At 34.3% G+C, this 19,325-nt stretch overlaps 1 protein-coding gene across 2 annotated transcripts in view; it reads left to right on the forward strand.

Annotated features, from left to right (window-relative positions):
- LOC145669669 (uncharacterized) overlaps positions 1-19,325 on the forward strand; it is a 58,294-nt gene that overhangs the window by 15,606 nt on the left and 23,363 nt on the right. For both annotated transcript variants that reach the window (XM_081737924.1, XM_081737925.1), the window contains exon 3: positions 3,867-3,989. In XM_081737924.1, the coding sequence (XP_081594050.1) occupies positions 3,867-3,989 (123 nt within the window). The remainder of the gene's footprint in view (positions 1-3,866; positions 3,990-19,325) is intronic.

Consider the following 19,325-nt stretch of genomic DNA (forward strand, 5'->3'; position numbering starts at 1 on the left):
TACCATCTCGGGAAGATTTGCTGGTCCTCAGGTGCGAACATTATGAGTGTCCACATCGTCACTTAGGTGAAATGTCGATTTATCACTGAAGATGACACGATCCAGAAAATCTTCATCGTCATGTAGCAACATTTCATTTGCAAAGTTGGCACGTAAACTGTAGGCTTTAGAGTTTGAGCAACTGTAAACGATAAGGACGTAGTTGTAAGCGTGTCCTTAAAATTCTCCACACATACGGTTGTACTGTAAGTACAGATTCAGTCTTTGCAAAATGCAGAACACAAACAGCTTTCTGCTTATGAATCACCGTCTTCACTACTAGCGGTTTCTAATAGCAGACAGAGGAAATAGTGCATGCGCATGTGTGCGTACAAAACTGTTTGAGTTGCTCTTTCATTTGATATATTTATAAGTTAATAGTAATAAATACTACAAAGCCTTAAAAACCCCAATATTCATTTTGAAACACCCTGTACTGTTTCCAGTGTTGGAGGATTTTCGCGAAGAAGTAAGGGAGAAATATTCCTTGTTCGTAAAACAAACATATGTTCCTTTATCTTTAAAATAAAGTTGCAGAGGAAGGTGCTAGCCCGAAAGAACAACAGTAAATTTGTCAGGAAAGGAAGGAAGTTCTAGACAGAATTCATGTTCATACGACTGGTTCTCTACAATTGTTTTTACACATTGAAATTTTTCCAGAATTCCCATTAGAAATAAATTTATTTTCGACTGAAATAAAAAAATACAGAATTCAACTGACAACTATTGTGTGGGCTGGTTCATCGGATCTTTGACTTATGACAAAGACATTTACTGAGCTGTATCGCAGATTTATAAATATTTTCAAATTACAGAAAGTATTTTCTGAGTTAAAAACATATGAAATGAGAACAATTACTGGCCGTTGTAGAGAGGTTATCAAAATGTCAGGGAGGGGGGGGGGAGTGACTGTCCGTAACCGTATCTGAGAGCGTCCGCAAAAGGGAGAGTTCTGTCTGTAATAATGCATATTTTTTTGCCGAGACAAAAGTATTACCGTTAAGAGAGGTTTCACTGTAGTACTATAAATCCTGTTGCAGGGTTTGCATCAAATTAGCACAATACGCCAAGAGATATTTTTATATTTTAATGGTTTGTAATACACAGATACAATGGGAAAGCTGTCTCGTGGCTATTTAGTTAGAAATCCCGTCATTGCCACGGGAGATCCGGGTTCGATTTCCAATAGAAGCACAACTACATTAATCACTAAGTCCACTTTTCACAGCTTTGATGTTGAAAAGGAAGCTTAAACTTCACCCTATCCAAACGGATAAAGTAAGAACAGAAAACATCCATTTTTGGCCGAAGTCTCTGTGGGCAATTATAAATTGTTAATAACATCCACTATATTAGAGAATATTCCGCAACTTCTTACACCAGAGACCGCCATATAAAATTATGTTGTCTTTCTCAGAGCTTTCCGGTTCGATCTGGAAGAGAGAGTACATAAGGATTTGGTTGATTTGAAGTTAAATTCCAATAAGGAACAGCCACTTAGGAGTAACTTTCAAGTCTTATGGGCGGATGCCGATTCGTGTTGAAATCTTCAGTCTTAACTACGAAATAAAGTGTTGTTGAGTTCCTTAGGTCTTTTTACACATTTTGACTTCTCGGAAAAATGAAGCTCTGTTGTACGTTCATAGCAGACGTTCCATCACACCGTAAAGGGAAACAAGTTGGTAGTTTTTTTGAGATCCCCGTAGATTTCTCAGCGTTTTCTCTGGAATGTGTAGCAAGACTGCCATTCTGTAATTGATAAATGATTAAATAGAACACATATTAAACAGTAACTAAAATTGTACTCATCAAAAACACTTAGAATATTCTTGCTGAGGATGACAGAGTACTTTTTTGCCGAAAAGCTCATGGGAGAAGTATATTCTGTTTTTTTGCTAAGTACAACTTGAGTTAATTTCCCATTTTTTATTTGGAACGTGTCACCATTAAGAGTCTTCATCCCGGCGAAACTAAAATACCGCTAATTTTACAGTAATTATGTGATATCTTTAAATAGATAAAAGATAATCGAAATGTGGAACAAGAGCGCCCTAGACAATATTATTTTGCGTGAGGTACCGTTATCACAAGTCACCTAGTGGCTTTCCGTTTTCAGCTCTTCAGAAACGCGAAAATAAATGCCGATTTTCAAAATGGTTCGAAATCGAAAGCAGATAAGTGAGTCGTGATAACGGTATCTCATGTAAAATAATATTGTCTAGGGCGCTCTTGTTCCACATTTCGATTATCTTTTATCTATTTGAAGATATCACATAATTACTGTAAAATTAGCGGTATTTTAATTTCGCCGGGATGAAGACTCTTAAAAAGCTGCTTCTTGTTCGTGAACAAAATTCTCGTCTGACCATTATCGGCGTAATACACCTGGAGGCCTTTTGTTCGTATTATCATTTGACACTAGCTTTCGTCTTGCGTACAGCGGGCCCGGGTTCGATTGCTGGTGGAGACACTCGGTCGGAAAAGTGTAAAAGACTTCCAGCCAGCCACCCTGAGTGAAGTTTTTCCTGGGTTTATCCTCATCACACTAACAAATGCCGGGAGGTTACCATATCTAACATAAAGATCCCAGGCCGCTTTTTTTTCTTTCGCACTTCGCCGGGTAGGGTGCTCGCCGAGGGACGTCATCGCTCATATGTAGCGAGCTAAAATGGCCGTAGATATCGAAACTCCAGAAATGTAATTCGTAATTCTTAACCATTTGACACTTTAACTGCTTTGAGAAACTGGCTTGCCCTTCGTTTGTATGCTTGTTGTCCCAAGTTACTTATGAGGAGAGACATGGAATAGTTTCTGTATTTACTTTTCCGAGGGGAACAGAGATTGTTTCTGTATTGGATGAGGAGAGACATGAATAGTTTTGGTATTTACTTTTCCCAGGCGAACAGAGATTGTTTCTGTATTGGATGAGGAGAGATGAATAGTTTTGGTATTTACTTTTCCTAGGTGAACAGAGATTGTTTCTGTATTGGATGAGGAGAGACATAGATAGTTTTTTTATTTACTTTTCCCAGGCGAACAGAGATTGTTTCTGTATTGGATTTTTGTGTGAAGACCCTAATAGGAGTTCTAGTTTCCAACTTAAAGAAACGAACTTCCAATTTGGATATTTAGTGACTTTAGTGCGGTTGTGAAGTTATTTTATCCATGAAACCTTTTGTTCCCTTACTATATTATGTGAACATGTTTGAAGTGAAAACCTTGATAATATTTTAACGGCTGTTATCATTGGGTATAAATATTTGTTCAACCTGTGTGCTTTCTCACAAAATGTGACGTACACTGGGCCATCTGAAGTTTTAGTTTGTACATAAATTATAAATGGTGAGTCCATGGCACAAAATCTAGCAATGATATACTGTTCGGGCAGTTATTGCTAAAATTTCATCTTTACACTAGATTTTTTTTTTTCTTTCTTTTTTTTCCCTCCCAGTTGAACATCGGTAGCAGTGCAAACCGTTGGAATGGGAGAACTCACTGCTGCCAACATTTGCCATTTATTTTTCGAAGAACCAACTGACTTCGAATCTTGATTTTTTTTCTTTTGTTAAAATACAGTTTTATGTATTCATTTTAATGTAAAAAGAGAGATGGGATTAACTGTTTTTCTTAAAAAGAATGGACTAGTTTTAAAAAAGTCGAGTATTTCCCAGCCGAAAAAGCTATAGATATTTCTTAAGCTTGTCTTTTCCCGAGCTCTTATATCTCTATTTACGAAATCATTGAGAAGTTCTACTGTTTTAAAATATCATTCCATATACGTATGTGAAATTGGTAAAAATTAACTCGTAAATTATTTCTATTTGCAGGGAGATAGCTGCCCATTTCGACATGAACCGGCGGCTTTGGGCAACGAAACAGAGTGCACCTATTGGCAACAGGGAAAATGTCTCAAGCCCCATTGTACTTTCCGTCATATGGACCTACGAGGGGTAAGAACTTCAATTATTTTTGTATCATATTTATAAAGTGTTAACATACATTATGTTAAGAAGAATGACTTTCAATCAAGGTGTATACAGGGTTACTGATTTCTTATTATCGTAAATGGGATCTCCATTATGTTTCTGCGTTGCTGTTCTGTATCTTATTTTTTTGCCAGGATCCTTATATTTTGGACCTATGGAAAAAAAAGAAAATAGGTTCCTTCTTATTGACTGTTTATTATCACATGTTGCATTGAAGGAAGGAAACTGGTTCAAGCATCGATCATATTCCAGATTGCGAGTTTGAAATATTGTGCATGTTGATACTAACTTGAACACAAATTCGGTGGCGTAGTCGGTACAAGATTTACTTCTGAGCCTAAGTTCCCATGTTCAAACATGGGTGCACGATATGTGTTTTTGGTAAATAAACATCCGATTGGGTCGTTTTTTGTGTTCTCTACCTATTCACATTTGTTTCAACCTTACATCATTACGTCCTTTGAGAACCTGAGAAACGTAACTCCAATTCCGTACATTTACAGGAGATTTTTTTTTAAATATATATATATATATATATATATAAAGCAAATGTAATAACGTGACACACTTTATTGCATAGCAGACAAATCAGTGACAGAACAACTTCAATAACACTCAAATAACATCAACTGGGGCTTTCAGAATTATGTTCATAATCCAAGCAAACAAAAATTCCATTCTTGGAGTTACGTTCCTTTGGTTCTTATATAACGATTAATTCTATAATTATTATCAACGATTAATTCTATAATTATTATCTCGTTTGTGAAACGTTAAACTAATGCTTTAATGTAAAGTATAAATGTTAAACAATTAGTTTTCGCTGTCAATAACAGTGAAACGCCTTCGGAAATCGTGAAACTACGAATTTGCAGTGATTGACTACTTTCACCACTGTAAATAATATTTCGGGAACGATTTGATTTTTCTCAGGAATAAGCTATTTTCTGCGCGCTTTCTCGGGGTTGGGAATTTATTTTACTTTCATGATAGTATTCGTTGCTGGAAAATAGAATTTTGTAAATACCTAAATGTGCGAAACTATAGTTAATACAAAGTAATAAAGACATTATCATTATATTGCAAGCGGTGATAATGATTAGAAATAATGTAAGTAAAAGGCTAATTACATTTATAAGGAGAAACCGGCACTCAATTCAGGTAAAGGTGACATAAATGCCATTCAGAGCAATGTTTTTGCTACTCATTTTCGCCGTCTGGAAGATAATGAAAAAAAAAAAAGAAGAAGAAAGAAAAAACAGTAAACCACAGTGAACAATGACAAGTGAATTACTATTAACACATGTCTAATTCTAGTGACAAGAAGATTTTTTACTTCGCACATTTAAAATTCTTTTTATGGTTTAAATCCTTTTTGAAGTGTGCCGAGGCTGACGATGAAGACAACGTTCTTCGAAAGTACTTCCTAGTGATGAGGCTTGTTTCTTGCGGTGACTATTAACCTTTTACGTACATTATTTCTAATAAAGACATTAGTACAAGAAATTCCAAATGAATAGATTGCAATCGGAGAATGAGTGTATATGCTATATAATCGTGTGTTAAGCGCACAGTTATGTTTCATTCTTTACGTGCTTTAGTTCAGCATTTTCATTTCTTGTGAAACCTAACAATGTTTTAAACCCCTAAACACAAAAGCTGGCTGTCCCAAGAGAGAAAAGAAGTAACTGATTCAAGTTGATTTATGTAGTGGATCGAGATCGCAGAGTAACATAAGAACGGCAAGCGGTAGTAAATCACATGAAAGGTGAAAAGCATATGTAGATGGCACGTCCACTTCAGTATTAGGAATAATTATGGCTTTGTAAATCAAGAAAACAAACCAGTATCTTCAGTTTGGAGTGTCATCCTATTTATACCTCATCTCTGCAGAACTTTAAAGTTTTTAGTGATGTTGCTTGGTCAAATGTGGATTCTACGGTGAAGGTGGGTACGAATTCGGTGATGAAACAAAGTAGTTTACAAGGATTTTTAGTAAAAGATATAAAGCATTATGGTGTATTGACATACATATGCGCACTGCCGCTAAAGGTGTGAAAATATCACTTGTGTTTCCAGACAGTAAGATTTCCGGGAAAATGCATCTCCAACGTCACAAAGTAGAATATACTTTAGTTTATGAGTTATCACTACGGTAAAAAGGCAAATATTACGCTTTTTGACATGAGCGTTTGTACAGCATTCTTCAGCTTCTGACCTTTCAGTCGCTTTCAAAGATACCCATTGATTGTTGAACTTAAAAAAGAAGATCCAAGTTCCAATGGATGAAGCTAATGTAAACTTTATATTTCTATTATGTTCAAGTCAGATATCAACCATCACCAAGTGATCCTGTAATACTTAATATAGCAAGGTTACTTACTTCGCGTGGAACATTTAAGGCTGCAATTAAGGCAACGAACTGGAGAATCGTTGAATTTCTAAGGGCTCTGCATAACTTATTTAAGTATGTTTCAGCACGCCGTGCCGAGTAAACTCGTAGAGGTACAGAAAAATTTCCAGTAAAGTTTTGTTCTGTGTTGGCTTGAAAATAGTAGTGTTGCCCTGGCGAGTCATTGACATTTATCCGTATATTCTGTTGTTTATTCAGCGTGTCAGGAAGCAGGGTTGGTTGGTTTAAACCAAGGTGGTTTAAACTATGGTTTAAACAAAACAACGAAAAATGTTCGTAAAAAGTAAGTGTTCGTAAAATCTTTATGAATACACATTTGTGGGTTATCACGTTTCACTCTCGTATATTATAATATTATATTCAGACCTAAATTCCCCATTCATTACTCAAAGATATTCAACTACAAAAGCAACTTTTGTTTTTTTATAAGTTTATGATTGTTTCTTTTGTGATTTTTTTATAGTTTGTTATTGTTGTTATGCAATTGCAATCAAAGGAAAGTTCTAAATATTGTTTCGTTTTAATAATGTTTACTGTTGATAAAATACATCGAAATGCCGTACTTTTTTTGGGAGGCGGATCATATAAACCTCACGAGAGGCATTTATTGAAATCAGAAGTATCTTTGGTATCTAGTATAAATTGGTCAGAGCCAAAGTGGACTCAAATAATTCGTATCTTTATTCACTTTTCATACTGATATGCAAATTAAGTCTCGTATTTCTTTAACTTGGACTAATAAAAGTCGTAGTGAACTACCTTAGACTAAATTAGTTCTTATGTACTCTGCAGTGTTTTGAAATTGTCCATATATAATTCTGTGTACTGGTTTCACTTCTTCAACTGTTTATTTTTTCTCCTGAAGTGGCTCTTTGAGTCTTGATAATTATATTAACAAGTATGTAAAGATCAGTACACCGTATTTTTTATCAGGAGTCCTTCATGAGTGAGTCAGCAGACGTATCGCATTTATTCCCAATTAGTCCCGGTTTCGAGTTCATATGGAGGACAGTTTCTCTCGGATATAACCCGAAAAGCCGTTTGGATTCAGCTTTAAGCTTATGTGACCCCTTCCAGCATAACCTGGTTGTTGCATAATAACACCAAGGCGAGACAAACTTATTTCTGTCCATATGTGATATAAATAAACAGAGCAAATTATTTAAACCAAAAAAAAATCTGGTTTAAACCAAAAAATAAAACTGGTTTCTTGGTTTTTTTCAATAAAAACCATGGTTTTTTTCAATAAAAACTATGGTTTTTGTCAACCCTGTCGGGAAGGATAAGAAAGTTTCAACCAGATCGTGTCAAGTGTGGTGGAAGAAGATGTATTGCTTATTCCTAAAATAGTAGAACTTTTCCTTACTGAATTTCATACTGAGTCTCATCTCAGCCCATTTTTTTTCAACATTACCAGACATGATTTAAAAAAAAAAAAAGTGAAGCAAAATAAGTTTATAAAACCAGAAGTTTTTAGTTCTTCCAGTTCATGTATATGAGTTGATATGGAATATGAAGAAAATTTTCTTCCTGTTGAAAACATTGACATCGATTTTGCCACACGTACTTCCTGTAAGAAATGTTAACCTATAACGAATTTTTGCATCGTAGATTTTCGCCGAAATTGCAGAAAGTGTCACCGTTAAATTATAAATTGTCTTAGAGTTCTTTCGTGTTTGGATCTTAATGTTTCTACAGGGTCTGCGTTGAGTGAATCGCTTATAAGTTTCTTTTAGCTGAACTAGTTGAAAATAATTGTTTGGATGGTAATAGGGCAGATAGACTTGTGAGACAGTTCAAAGAATTTTGTCCGAATTCAAATCGTAAAACAATTATGAATCAGTATTCTAGAACTGGTCAGTGTTTGGATGGCTTTTGGCTAAAGAATTTGAATAGTTCAGAGTAAAATCATTTAAAGATATTGTTAAAATGGTCTTAATTTTCCCTTATGAAAATTCAAATGTAGAAACAGGATATTCAGTCAATGCACAGCATGCAGCAGATAATTTAAAAGAACAAACTTTCTTAGCACCCAGCCTTGAGTATGATTTAGTAGCTTATTCGGGCGACATTGAGAAATTATTCATAAGGAAATCCAGGATTGATTATGCACGATATGCTCGTACTCGTTTTGCACAAGCAAGAAATCAATGACGAGAGGAAGAGGAAAAGAAACAAAGAGGCTGAAGACAGGAAAATGAATTGTGAAATCACTGGTAACACTAATACGTAATACTGATCGTTTTCCCTTGTAAATGGGTTCAGCTGCTCGATGTAGTGCTTTCTGGATGTGCTTTATAGTTAAAATGCGTTATAAGTTAAAATGTAAACATACCATCGCTCCGTAAATTTATGCGAGCCCTTTCTTAATATTTAGATCATTACATGATTGTTGCGAAAGGATTGAAAGGACAGAATACTGGTCTGACAAGGAACCCCTTGAGTTCGAGGTCGCAAGCGTAATCTCTAGTAACACTCATTTGAAAGAGTAGTGTGAACAATGAAGACAGGAAAAATATTAGCTGCTAATGACTCTCATGTGCATCAGGAGGGCGATTGAAAATACGTGTCCGGAAGGTGCAGAGATCAACCTTCTATGGGATGTATATATTACACTTCACAAAACGGACATCGTCGACATTCACGAAATGTTCAAAACAAACCATTAATTTGCACCATGAACACCGAATGAAAAATGACACGCCACAGTGATCACAAACGTTCGCACCATCAAGATCAAAGGCGATTTCCTTGAGAGTTACAAACTGTTCAGGACGTTCAGCTAGGTATCAATTTTTAACGGGGATGAGGTATCCACGGGAGGTGAGAACTGATGGAATGTGATGGCACCCGTTACACCAATATGATTCTATATGCATTCTTTAAGAGAGGGGGGGGGGAGCGGTGGCTCAGTGGTAAAGCGTTCACCTCCGGTGCTTGGGGTCCCTGGTTCGATTCCAGCTCACGCCGTGTGGACTTTGTGGTGGACAAATACCGTGCTCGTGGATTATCTCGGGGTTCTCCCGTTTCCTCACTTTCTTCATTTCACCATTTCATTCATTTCTCATAATCACCGTCTCCTTTAGCCTAACTTGCATAAGCGTAGGACGTAAAACTGAAAGATTTCATTTTCATTTTCTTTAAGAGGGACACGAAGCTGAATGTGCTGAACGGTTTGTAACTTCCAAAAAGTTCGCCTCCGAACGTTTGTGATCACTGTGGCGCGTCATTTTTCATTCGGGGTTCATAGTGCAAATTAATGGTTTATTTTGAACATTTCGTGAATGTCGACGATGTCAGTTTTGTGAAGTGTAATATATACATCCCATAGAAGGTTGATCTCTGCACTTGCTGGACACGTATTTTCTGTCGCCTTCCTGATGCACATGAGAGTCATTAGCAGCTAATATTTTTCCTTTCTTCATTTTTCACACTACTCTTTCAAATGAGTCTTACTAGAGATTACAGTTGCAACCTCGAACTCAAGGGGTTCCTTGTGCGAGGTAAACAAAAGAACCCACCATAATTTTTCAATCAAACTTTTTTCCAACCATAAAAAAATAAAATATTAAAAACCCACAATGAGACGCCTTGTGTTGTCACTCATAAGTGGATTTCAATGAATCAAACATGATTTTTTTTTAAAACAAACTTCTATATCCTTGTACGTATGTATGATGTGAGAATATGACGATTAAAAGGAAGATGGTATTTAAGGAGACATATATAGTAGTAGAAAATGGATCGATCTGGGCCAGACCTGAGCCAACTTAGGACAACTCACAAGCCACTGAGAAAATGACCACCTTGCACCGTGAGACCACGGCCTTTTACGACCTCCATTTTAGGGGTGAATTCGTTCCCTTTTATGAGCACTTTTAAGGGGGTGACCTCGTTCTCTTTTACGACCTCCATTTTAGGGGGTGAACTCATTCCCTTTTATGAGCCCTTATTTTAATATAGCAGAAATTACGAACACATAGAAGAGAAGATAACACATAACACTACGTAACATACAGCAGAACAGATAATACATAGCACAGCTAATAAAAGAACATGGCTTATTTTCCAACCCCTATTTTAACATGACAGTGAATACGAAACATAGTGAAGATTAGATAACACATAAGAGTACATAACACAACAAGGGTGTATTCGTTCTCTTTTATGAGCATATTTTTCAACCCCTATTTCAACATGACAGAGACTACGAAACATAGCAGAGGTGAACACACAGCAGATACATAAGACTTGTTCCACCCTTCCAACCCTATTTGAACCCATCATTTTAAGGGGGTGAACTCGTTCTCTTTTACGACCTCCATTTTAGAGGGTGTACTCGTTCTCTTTTATGAGCATATTTTCCAACCCCTATTTCAACATGACAGAGACTACGAAACATGGCGGACATAGCACAGGGGGTGTATTCATTTTCTCCACCCCTAATTGAACATAGCAGAAATTACACTGAGAGTACGTAACACACAAAAACCTCCATTTCAAGGGTGAACTCGTTCCTTTTTCAACCTGGGTTCTATAGTTTATGTGGCATACGCCCTTTCTATGACACCTAAAACGAAGCAACGTATTGAGATGGTATTTCCACATTTAGCAATAGGTCATCGGGTACTACAAGTTCCAAAATTAGTGGTCATCGAGGTCAAAGGTCAACATACTTAAAACCCAATAACTCTTAAATGGATCCACATATTGAGGTGCTGTTTCCAAATCTAGTAACTGGTCATCAACTACTACAAGTTCCAAAATAATGACCATCGAGGTCAAAGGTCAAAATACTTAAAACCTAATTACTCGAAAACTGAGCCACATATTGAGGTGCTGTTTCCACATTGAGTAATAGGTCATCAGGTACCACAAGTTCCAAAATAGTGGTCATCGAGGTCAAAGGTCAAAATACTTAAAACCCAATAACTCGAAAACGAAGCAACGTATTGAGATGGTGTTTCCACATATAGTAATTGGTCATCAACTACTACAAGTTCAAAAATAGTGGTCATCGAGGTCAAAGGTCACAGTACTTAAAACCTAATAACACGAAAACTGAGCCACATATTGAGGTGCTGTTTTCAAATCTAGTAACTGGTCACCAACTACTACAAGTTCCAAAATTAGTCGCCATCGAGGTCAAAGGTCACAGTACTTAAAACCTAATAACACGAAAACTGAGCCACATATTGAGGTGCTGTTTTCACATTTAGTAATAGTTCATCAACTACTAGAAATATCAAAAATAGTGGTCATCGAGGTCAAAGGTCAACATACTTAAAACCTAATTACTCGAAAACGAAGCCAAATATTGAGGTGCTGTTTCCAAATCTAGTAACTGGTCACCAACTACTACAAGTTCCAAAATTAGTGGTCATTGAGGTCAAAGGTCAAAATACTTAAAACCTAATAACACGAAAACTGAGCAAAATATTGAGCTGCTGTTTCCACATTTAGTAATCGGTCACCAAAGACCACATGTCTCAAAAGTGTCAACCATCGAAGTCAAACTCGAAAACGGAGCTAAATATTGAGGTGCTGTTTCCACATTGAGTAATAGTTCATCAATCACTGCAAGTTCCAAAATAATGATCATCGAGGGCAAAGGTCAAAATACTTAAAACCCAATCACTCGTAAACTGCGCCACATATTGAGGTGGTGTTTCCACATTTAGCAATTGGTCATCAACTACTACAAGTTCCAAAAATAGTGGTCATCGAGGTCAAAGGTTAAAACTCGAAAACGGAGCAACGTATTGAGATGGTGTTTCCACATATAGTAATTGGTCATCAACTACTACAAGTTCCAAAATAATGACCATCGAGGTCAAAGGTCAACATACTTAAAACCTAATTACTCGTAAACGAAGCCACATTTAGTAATTGGTCATCAGGTACTACAAGTTTCAAAATAATGACCATCGAGTTCAAAGGTCAAAATTTAAAACCTAATAAACTTAAAAACGGAGCCAAATATTGAGGTGCAGTTTCCAAATCTAGTAATTGGTCATCAACTACTACAAGTTCCAAAATCATGACCATCGAGGTCAATGGTCAAATATTTAAGCCTTAATAACTTTAAACAAAGCCTGTGTGATCTAGTCAATTTTGTACAAGTGAAGAAGGAATAAATTTGAGTGGCTTATTTAGTTTTGTATTAATGAGAAAGAAATCCAATTTTAACTAGCGCAGAATTTCTGTAACAAGAAAGAAAGCAAAGATATGCCATATTAACTAGCTGAGAATTATATGTCATCTTGTATTATTTAAGCAAAACGAAGAAAGCGAACATGGACCATTTTACTCAAATTTGGATGGAGTATTCATCTTTGTATGAACCAGAAAAGAAATGAAGAAGGTTCAATATTTCTATACAATTTTGTACTACACAAATAAACGAAATTTTATTTTTGCATCAATCACAAGAAAATCAAATAATAGAGGGAACAAATTTCAGTGGTCTATTTTATTTTTGTACCAATCAGAAGAAAAGCAAAGATATACCATTTTAACTATTTAAACAAACGAAAAGATAAATTTGAATGACCTATTCAATTTTGTACCAACGAGAAATGCCATTTTATACCATTTTGTATTACTCCAATAAACGAAGGAATACCAGAAAAAAAGAAGTGAAGATTAGGTGGATTATTTTCTTTTGTACCAACTAGAAAAGAGAAGAAGAGCAACTTTAACTAGCTCATTATGTACTGTTTACACAAACGAAAATTGACCATTATGTAACTTTTGAACTACTGAAATGTTCTATTTTTGTATCAATCAGAAAAACCCGAAGAAGGATCATTTTAAGAAGTTCATAATTTCGATGTTCTACTTTTTATACCAACGAGAAAAAAATGAACTAGCTGAATATACAAAAGAATAAATTTAAGTGACCTATTCAATTTTGTACCAATGCTGAAATGTCATTTTTAACTGGTTCAGAATTTTACTACACAAATAAACAATGGAATATTGCACCATTTTGGAGTATTCAAATAAACAAAGGACTTATAATTTGTGTCAACTCTAAAACGGATCATTTTAACTAGCTGAGTATTTTATATCATTTTGTATTATTTCAACAAGCAAAAGGAAAAAGCAAAAAAGGACCATTTTAACTAGTCTAATAAACGAATGCATAAATATGAGTGAGCTATTTAATTTTGTAGCAACGAGAGGATTATTTTATACCATTTTGTACTACTCAAATAAACGAAAGAATAAAATTGTAGTAACCAGAAAAAGCGAAGAAGGCCCATTTTAACTAACTGAGAATTTCTGTACCTTTTTGTACTATTTAAACAAACGATGGAATAAATTTGAGTGGCCTGTTTTTTGTACTAACCAGAAAAATCGAAGGAGGTCCCTTATACTAGCTCAATGAACGAAAGAACAAATTTGGGTGTTCTACTTTTTATACCAAACAAATAAGAACCATTTTGTACTACTCAAATAAACGAAAGAAAAAGCGAAAAAAGACCTTTTTATCTAGCTTAGAATTTCTAGTGCATGTTGTATTATTTAAACAAATCGAAGGGCTAAATTTGAGAAAGCGAACATAAACCATTTTACTTAAATTTGAATTGAGTATTTAGCTTTGTATGAACCAGAAAAAAAGTGAAGAAGGACCATTTTAACTAGTTCAATATTTCTGTACAATTTTGTACCAATCAGAAGAAAATCAAAGAAGGGTCATTTTAAATAGCCAAGCAGAAAAAAGGAAAGAATTAACACTTTGTACTAATCAAGTAAACGAAGGTATAAATTTGTACTGACCAAAAACGGAGAAGACATTTATTGAGGTGTCCTATTTCCTCTTTTACCAACGAGAACCATTTTTAGCTGGCTTAGAATTTTATACCTTTTTGAAAAATTTGTATCAAATCGAAAAAAGCAAGGAAATACAATTTTAAATAGCTCAGCATGTTATAGCTTTTTGTGTTTTTGATCTACCCAATTTCTTGACCATGTTGTACTATTTAAACAAACAAAGGAATAAATTTGTGTGACCTATTCACTTTTATAGCAAGCAGAAAAAGGAAAGAATAAATTTGAATGGCTTAAGCAAAGAAGGTCAATGGTAACTAGCCTATTGAAGAATGAATAAATTTTGTTTGTAATTAAAAAAGCGGAGAAGGTCTACTTTCTGTACCAACCATAGAAAAACAAATTTGTTTGACCTATTCACTTTTATAGCAAGCAGAAAAAGCACGAAAAAAAGGGAAGAAGGTTCATTATAACAAGCTCGGTATTTTTATCTTTGTGATGCTACATTTTGTATTATTTTTGTGTCATCCAGAGAACGATTTAAATTGCCTGTTCCTGACAAATCAGTTGCCAGAGTCCAATGTTAGTTATCTATTAAATTCTTAATATTACAGTACTACAAATTGATCCAGTTAACAGTTCAAGTTCTTCTATTCTTACACAATCAAATGCATATGCTACAGTGGGCTCAGTGTTCATTTACAGGATTAAATAATTGTTTATCTTTCTCTAAAAACATTTCTACTAATTTGTTGATATAATAATCACACTCTGTAATGTATTCATATACCAGATTAAATTTTTTCTCCAAAGTATATGTGTTCTTAATATTACAACCTTTAAAATGCTTCTTTATATAAAGTTTATAGATTTTCTCTCTCATTTCAGATTTAATTAAGATCGTCCACACCTTTTGCAATAATTCGTAATCATATTGCAGCAAACAGTTGTGATCTTTTTCATTCTCATTATGTTTAGAACATGCTTCACATAATAATACTGAATTTGGTGTATACTCATTAAATAATTGTATAACACATGTATCACTAATAGTTTCACTAGTACAGTCGCACTCATTAGCTTCCAGTTCAAAACAGGTAATATTTGAAACACTGTCATCATCACTTTCCGGGAGTATTTCATCATTATATCTATTATAGCGTCTAAAATAATACACATCTTCTATTTCCTGTGTTGGATATATGATTCTCACTTTATCACGTAATTCATCTGGCAAATCGGGGTCAGACGGGTGAATTAACAGTATAGGTTTTTCGTTTTCACGCTGAATTTCTTTTTCTCTAGGTGAAACATAAACAATCTCCTTGCTAGTCATTTTTTCTGCTCTTCAGCAAAAACAAATCAAATAAATAATTTTATATATCTACAATAAAAACATTCTATGCATTCTCCGTGTTTAATAATATGTTCCAAAACAATACAACATCGTGATGTATGTTCTATTATTTCCAAATATACTCCATAAATTTATATTCCATTATAATAAAATACATAAATGCAAAAATATATATTTGTCTTTTTGACTTAGATGAGGAAGGAAAGTCTAGCAGTACAAATGTTAAATATCCGCAGCAACATGGAACTTTGAAAACTTCTCTTACTTTGATATAATCTCTTCTTCTGCTGGTCAAGTATGCTCTTTCTTCTTTTTTTCTTTAGTACACAAATTGCTATGTAGTCTGTTCTACACAATTATTACGCAACTCTGGTTTGTCAAATCTCACGTTCAAATATTTTATGAGCCTTTCTTAGTGACGGGAGAGGCAATTTAAATCGTTCTCTGGATGACACAAAAATAATACAAAATGTAGCATCACAAAGATAAAAATACCGAGCTTGTTATAATGAACCTTCTTCCCTTTTTTTCGTGCTTTTTCTGCTTGCTATAAAAGTGAATAGGTCAAACAAATTTGTTTTTCTATGGTTGGTACAGAAAGTAGACCTTCTCCGCTTTTTTAATTACAAACAAAATTTATTCATTCTTCAATAGGCTAGTTACCATTGACCTTCTTTGCTTAAGCCATTCAAATTTATTCTTTCCTTTTTCTGCTTGCTATAAAAGTGAATAGGTCACACAAATTTATTCCTTTGTTTGTTTAAATAGTACAACATGGTCAAGAAATTGGGTAGATCAAAAACACAAAAAGCTATAACATGCTGAGCTATTTAAAATTGTATTTCCTTGCTTTTTTCGATTTGATACAAATTTTTCAAAAAGGTATAAAATTCTAAGCCAGCTAAAAATGGTTCTCGTTGGTAAAAGAGGAAATAGGACACCTCAATAAATGTCTTCTCCGTTTTTGGTCAGTACAAATTTATACCTTCGTTTACTTGATTAGTACAAAGTGTTAATTCTTTCCTTTTTTCTGCTTGGCTATTTAAAATGACCCTTCTTTGATTTTCTTCTGATTGGTACAAAATTGTACAGAAATATTGAACTAGTTAAAATGGTCCTTCTTCACTTTTTTTCTGGTTCATACAAAGCTAAATACTCAATTCAAATTTAAGTAAAATGGTTTATGTTCGCTTTCTCAAATTTAGCCCTTCGATTTGTTTAAATAATACAACATGCACTAGAAATTCTAAGCTAGATAAAAAGGTCTTTTTTCGCTTTTTCTTTCGTTTATTTGAGTAGTACAAAATGGTTCTTATTTGTTTGGTATAAAAAGTAGAACACCCAAATTTGTTCTTTCGTTCATTGAGCTAGTATAAGGGACCTCCTTCGATTTTTCTGGTTAGTACAAAAAACAGGCCACTCAAATTTATTCCATCGTTTGTTTAAATAGTACAAAAAGGTACAGAAATTCTCAGTTAGTTAAAATGGGCCTTCTTCGCTTTTTCTGGTTACTACAATTTTATTCTTTCGTTTATTTGAGTAGTACAAAATGGTATAAAATAATCCTCTCGTTGCTACAAAATTAAATAGCTCACTCATATTTATGCATTCGTTTATTAGACTAGTTAAAATGGTCCTTTTTTGCTTTTTCCTTTTGCTTGTTGAAATAATACAAAATGATATAAAATACTCAGCTAGTTAAAATGATCCGTTTTAGAGTTGACACAAATTATAAGTCCTTTGTTTATTTGAATACTCCAAAATGGTGCAATATTCCATTGTTTATTTGAGTAGTAAAATTCTGAACCAGTTAAAAATGACATTTCAGCATTGGTACAAAATTGAATAGGTCACTTAAATTTATTCTTTTGTATATTCAGCTAGTTCATTTTTTTTTCTCGTTGGTATAAAAAGTAGAACATCGAAATTATGAACTTCTTAAAATGATCCTTCTTCGGGTTTTTCTGATTGATACAAAAATAGAACATTTCAGTAGTTCACAAGTTACATAATGGTCAATTTTCATTTGTGTAAACAGTACATAATGAGCTAGTTAAAGTTGCTCTTCTTCTCTTTTCTAGTTGGTACAAAAGAAAATAATCCACCTAATCTTCACTTCTTTTTTTCTGGTATTCCTTCGTTTATTGGAGTAATACAAAATGGTATAAAATGGCATTTCTCGTTGGTACAAAATTGAATAGGTCATTCAAATTTATCTTTTCGTTTGTTTAAATAGTTAAAATGGTATATCTTTGCTTTTTTTCTGATTGGTACAAAAATAAAATAGACCACTGAAATTTGTTCCCTCTATTATTTGATTTTCTTGTGATTGATGCAAAAATAAAATTTCGTTTATTTGTGTAGTACAAAATTGTATAGAAATATTGAACCTTCTTCATTTTTTTTTCTGGTTCATACAAAGATGAATACTCCATCCAAATTTGAGTAAAATGGTCCATGTTCGCTTTCTTCGTTTTGCTTAAATAATACAAGATGACATATAATTCTCAGCTAGTTAATATGGCATATCTTTGCTTTCTTTCTTGTTACAGAAATTCTGCGCTAGTTAAAATTGGATTTCTTTCTCATTAATACAAAACTAAATAAGCCACTCAAATTTATTCCTTCTTCACTTGTACAAAATTGACTAGATCACACAGGCTTTGTTTAAAGTTATTAAGGCTTAAATATTTGACAATTGACCTCGATGACCATTATTTTTGAAACTTGTAGTAGTTGATGACCAATTACTAGATTTGGAAACAGCACCTCAATATTTGGCTCCGTTTTTAAGTTTATTAGGTTTTAAATTTTGACCTTTGAACTCGATGGTCATTATTTTGAAACTTGTAGTACCTGATGACCAATTACTAAATGTGGCTTCGTTTACGAGTAATTAGGTTTTAAGTATGTTGACCTTTGACCTCGATGGTCATTATTTTGGAACTTGTAGTAGTTGATGACCAATTACTATATGTGGAAACACCATCTCAATACGTTGCTCCGTTTTCGAGTTTTAACCTTTGACCTCGATGACCACTATTTTTGGAACTTGTAGTAGTTGATGACCAATTGCTAAATGTGGAAACACCACCTCAATATGTGGCGCAGTTTACGAGTGATTGGGTTTTAAGTATTTTGACCTTTGCCCTCGATGATCATTATTTTGGAACTTGCAGTGATTGATGAACTATTACTCAATGTGGAAACAGCACCTCAATATTTAGCTCCGTTTTCGAGTTTGACTTCGATGGTTGACACTTTTGAGACATGTGGTCTTTGGTGACCGATTACTAAATGTGGAAACAGCAGCTCAATATTTTGCTCAGTTTTCGTGTTATTAGGTTTTAAGTATTTTGACCTTTGACCTCAATGACCACTAATTTTGGAACTTGTAGTAGTTGGTGACCAGTTACTAGATTTGGAAACAGCACCTCAATATTTGGCTTCGTTTTCGAGTAATTAGGTTTTAAGTATGTTGACCTTTGACCTCGATGACCACTATTTTTGATATTTCTAGTAGTTGATGAACTATTACTAAATGTGAAAACAGCACCTCAATATGTGGCTCAGTTTTCGTGTTATTAGGTTTTAAGTACTGTGACCTTTGACCTCGATGGCGACTAATTTTGGAACTTGTAGTAGTTGGTGACCAGTTACTAGATTTGAAAACAGCACCTCAATATGTGGCTCAGTTTTCGTGTTATTAGGTTTTAAGTACTGTGACCTTTGACCTCGATGACCACTATTTTTG

The sequence above is a fragment of the Thermobia domestica genome, chromosome 14 (assembly GCF_964235325.1).
Source record: "Thermobia domestica chromosome 14, izTheDome1.hap1.1, whole genome shotgun sequence".
Taxonomy (NCBI): Eukaryota; Metazoa; Arthropoda; class Insecta; order Zygentoma; family Lepismatidae; genus Thermobia; species Thermobia domestica.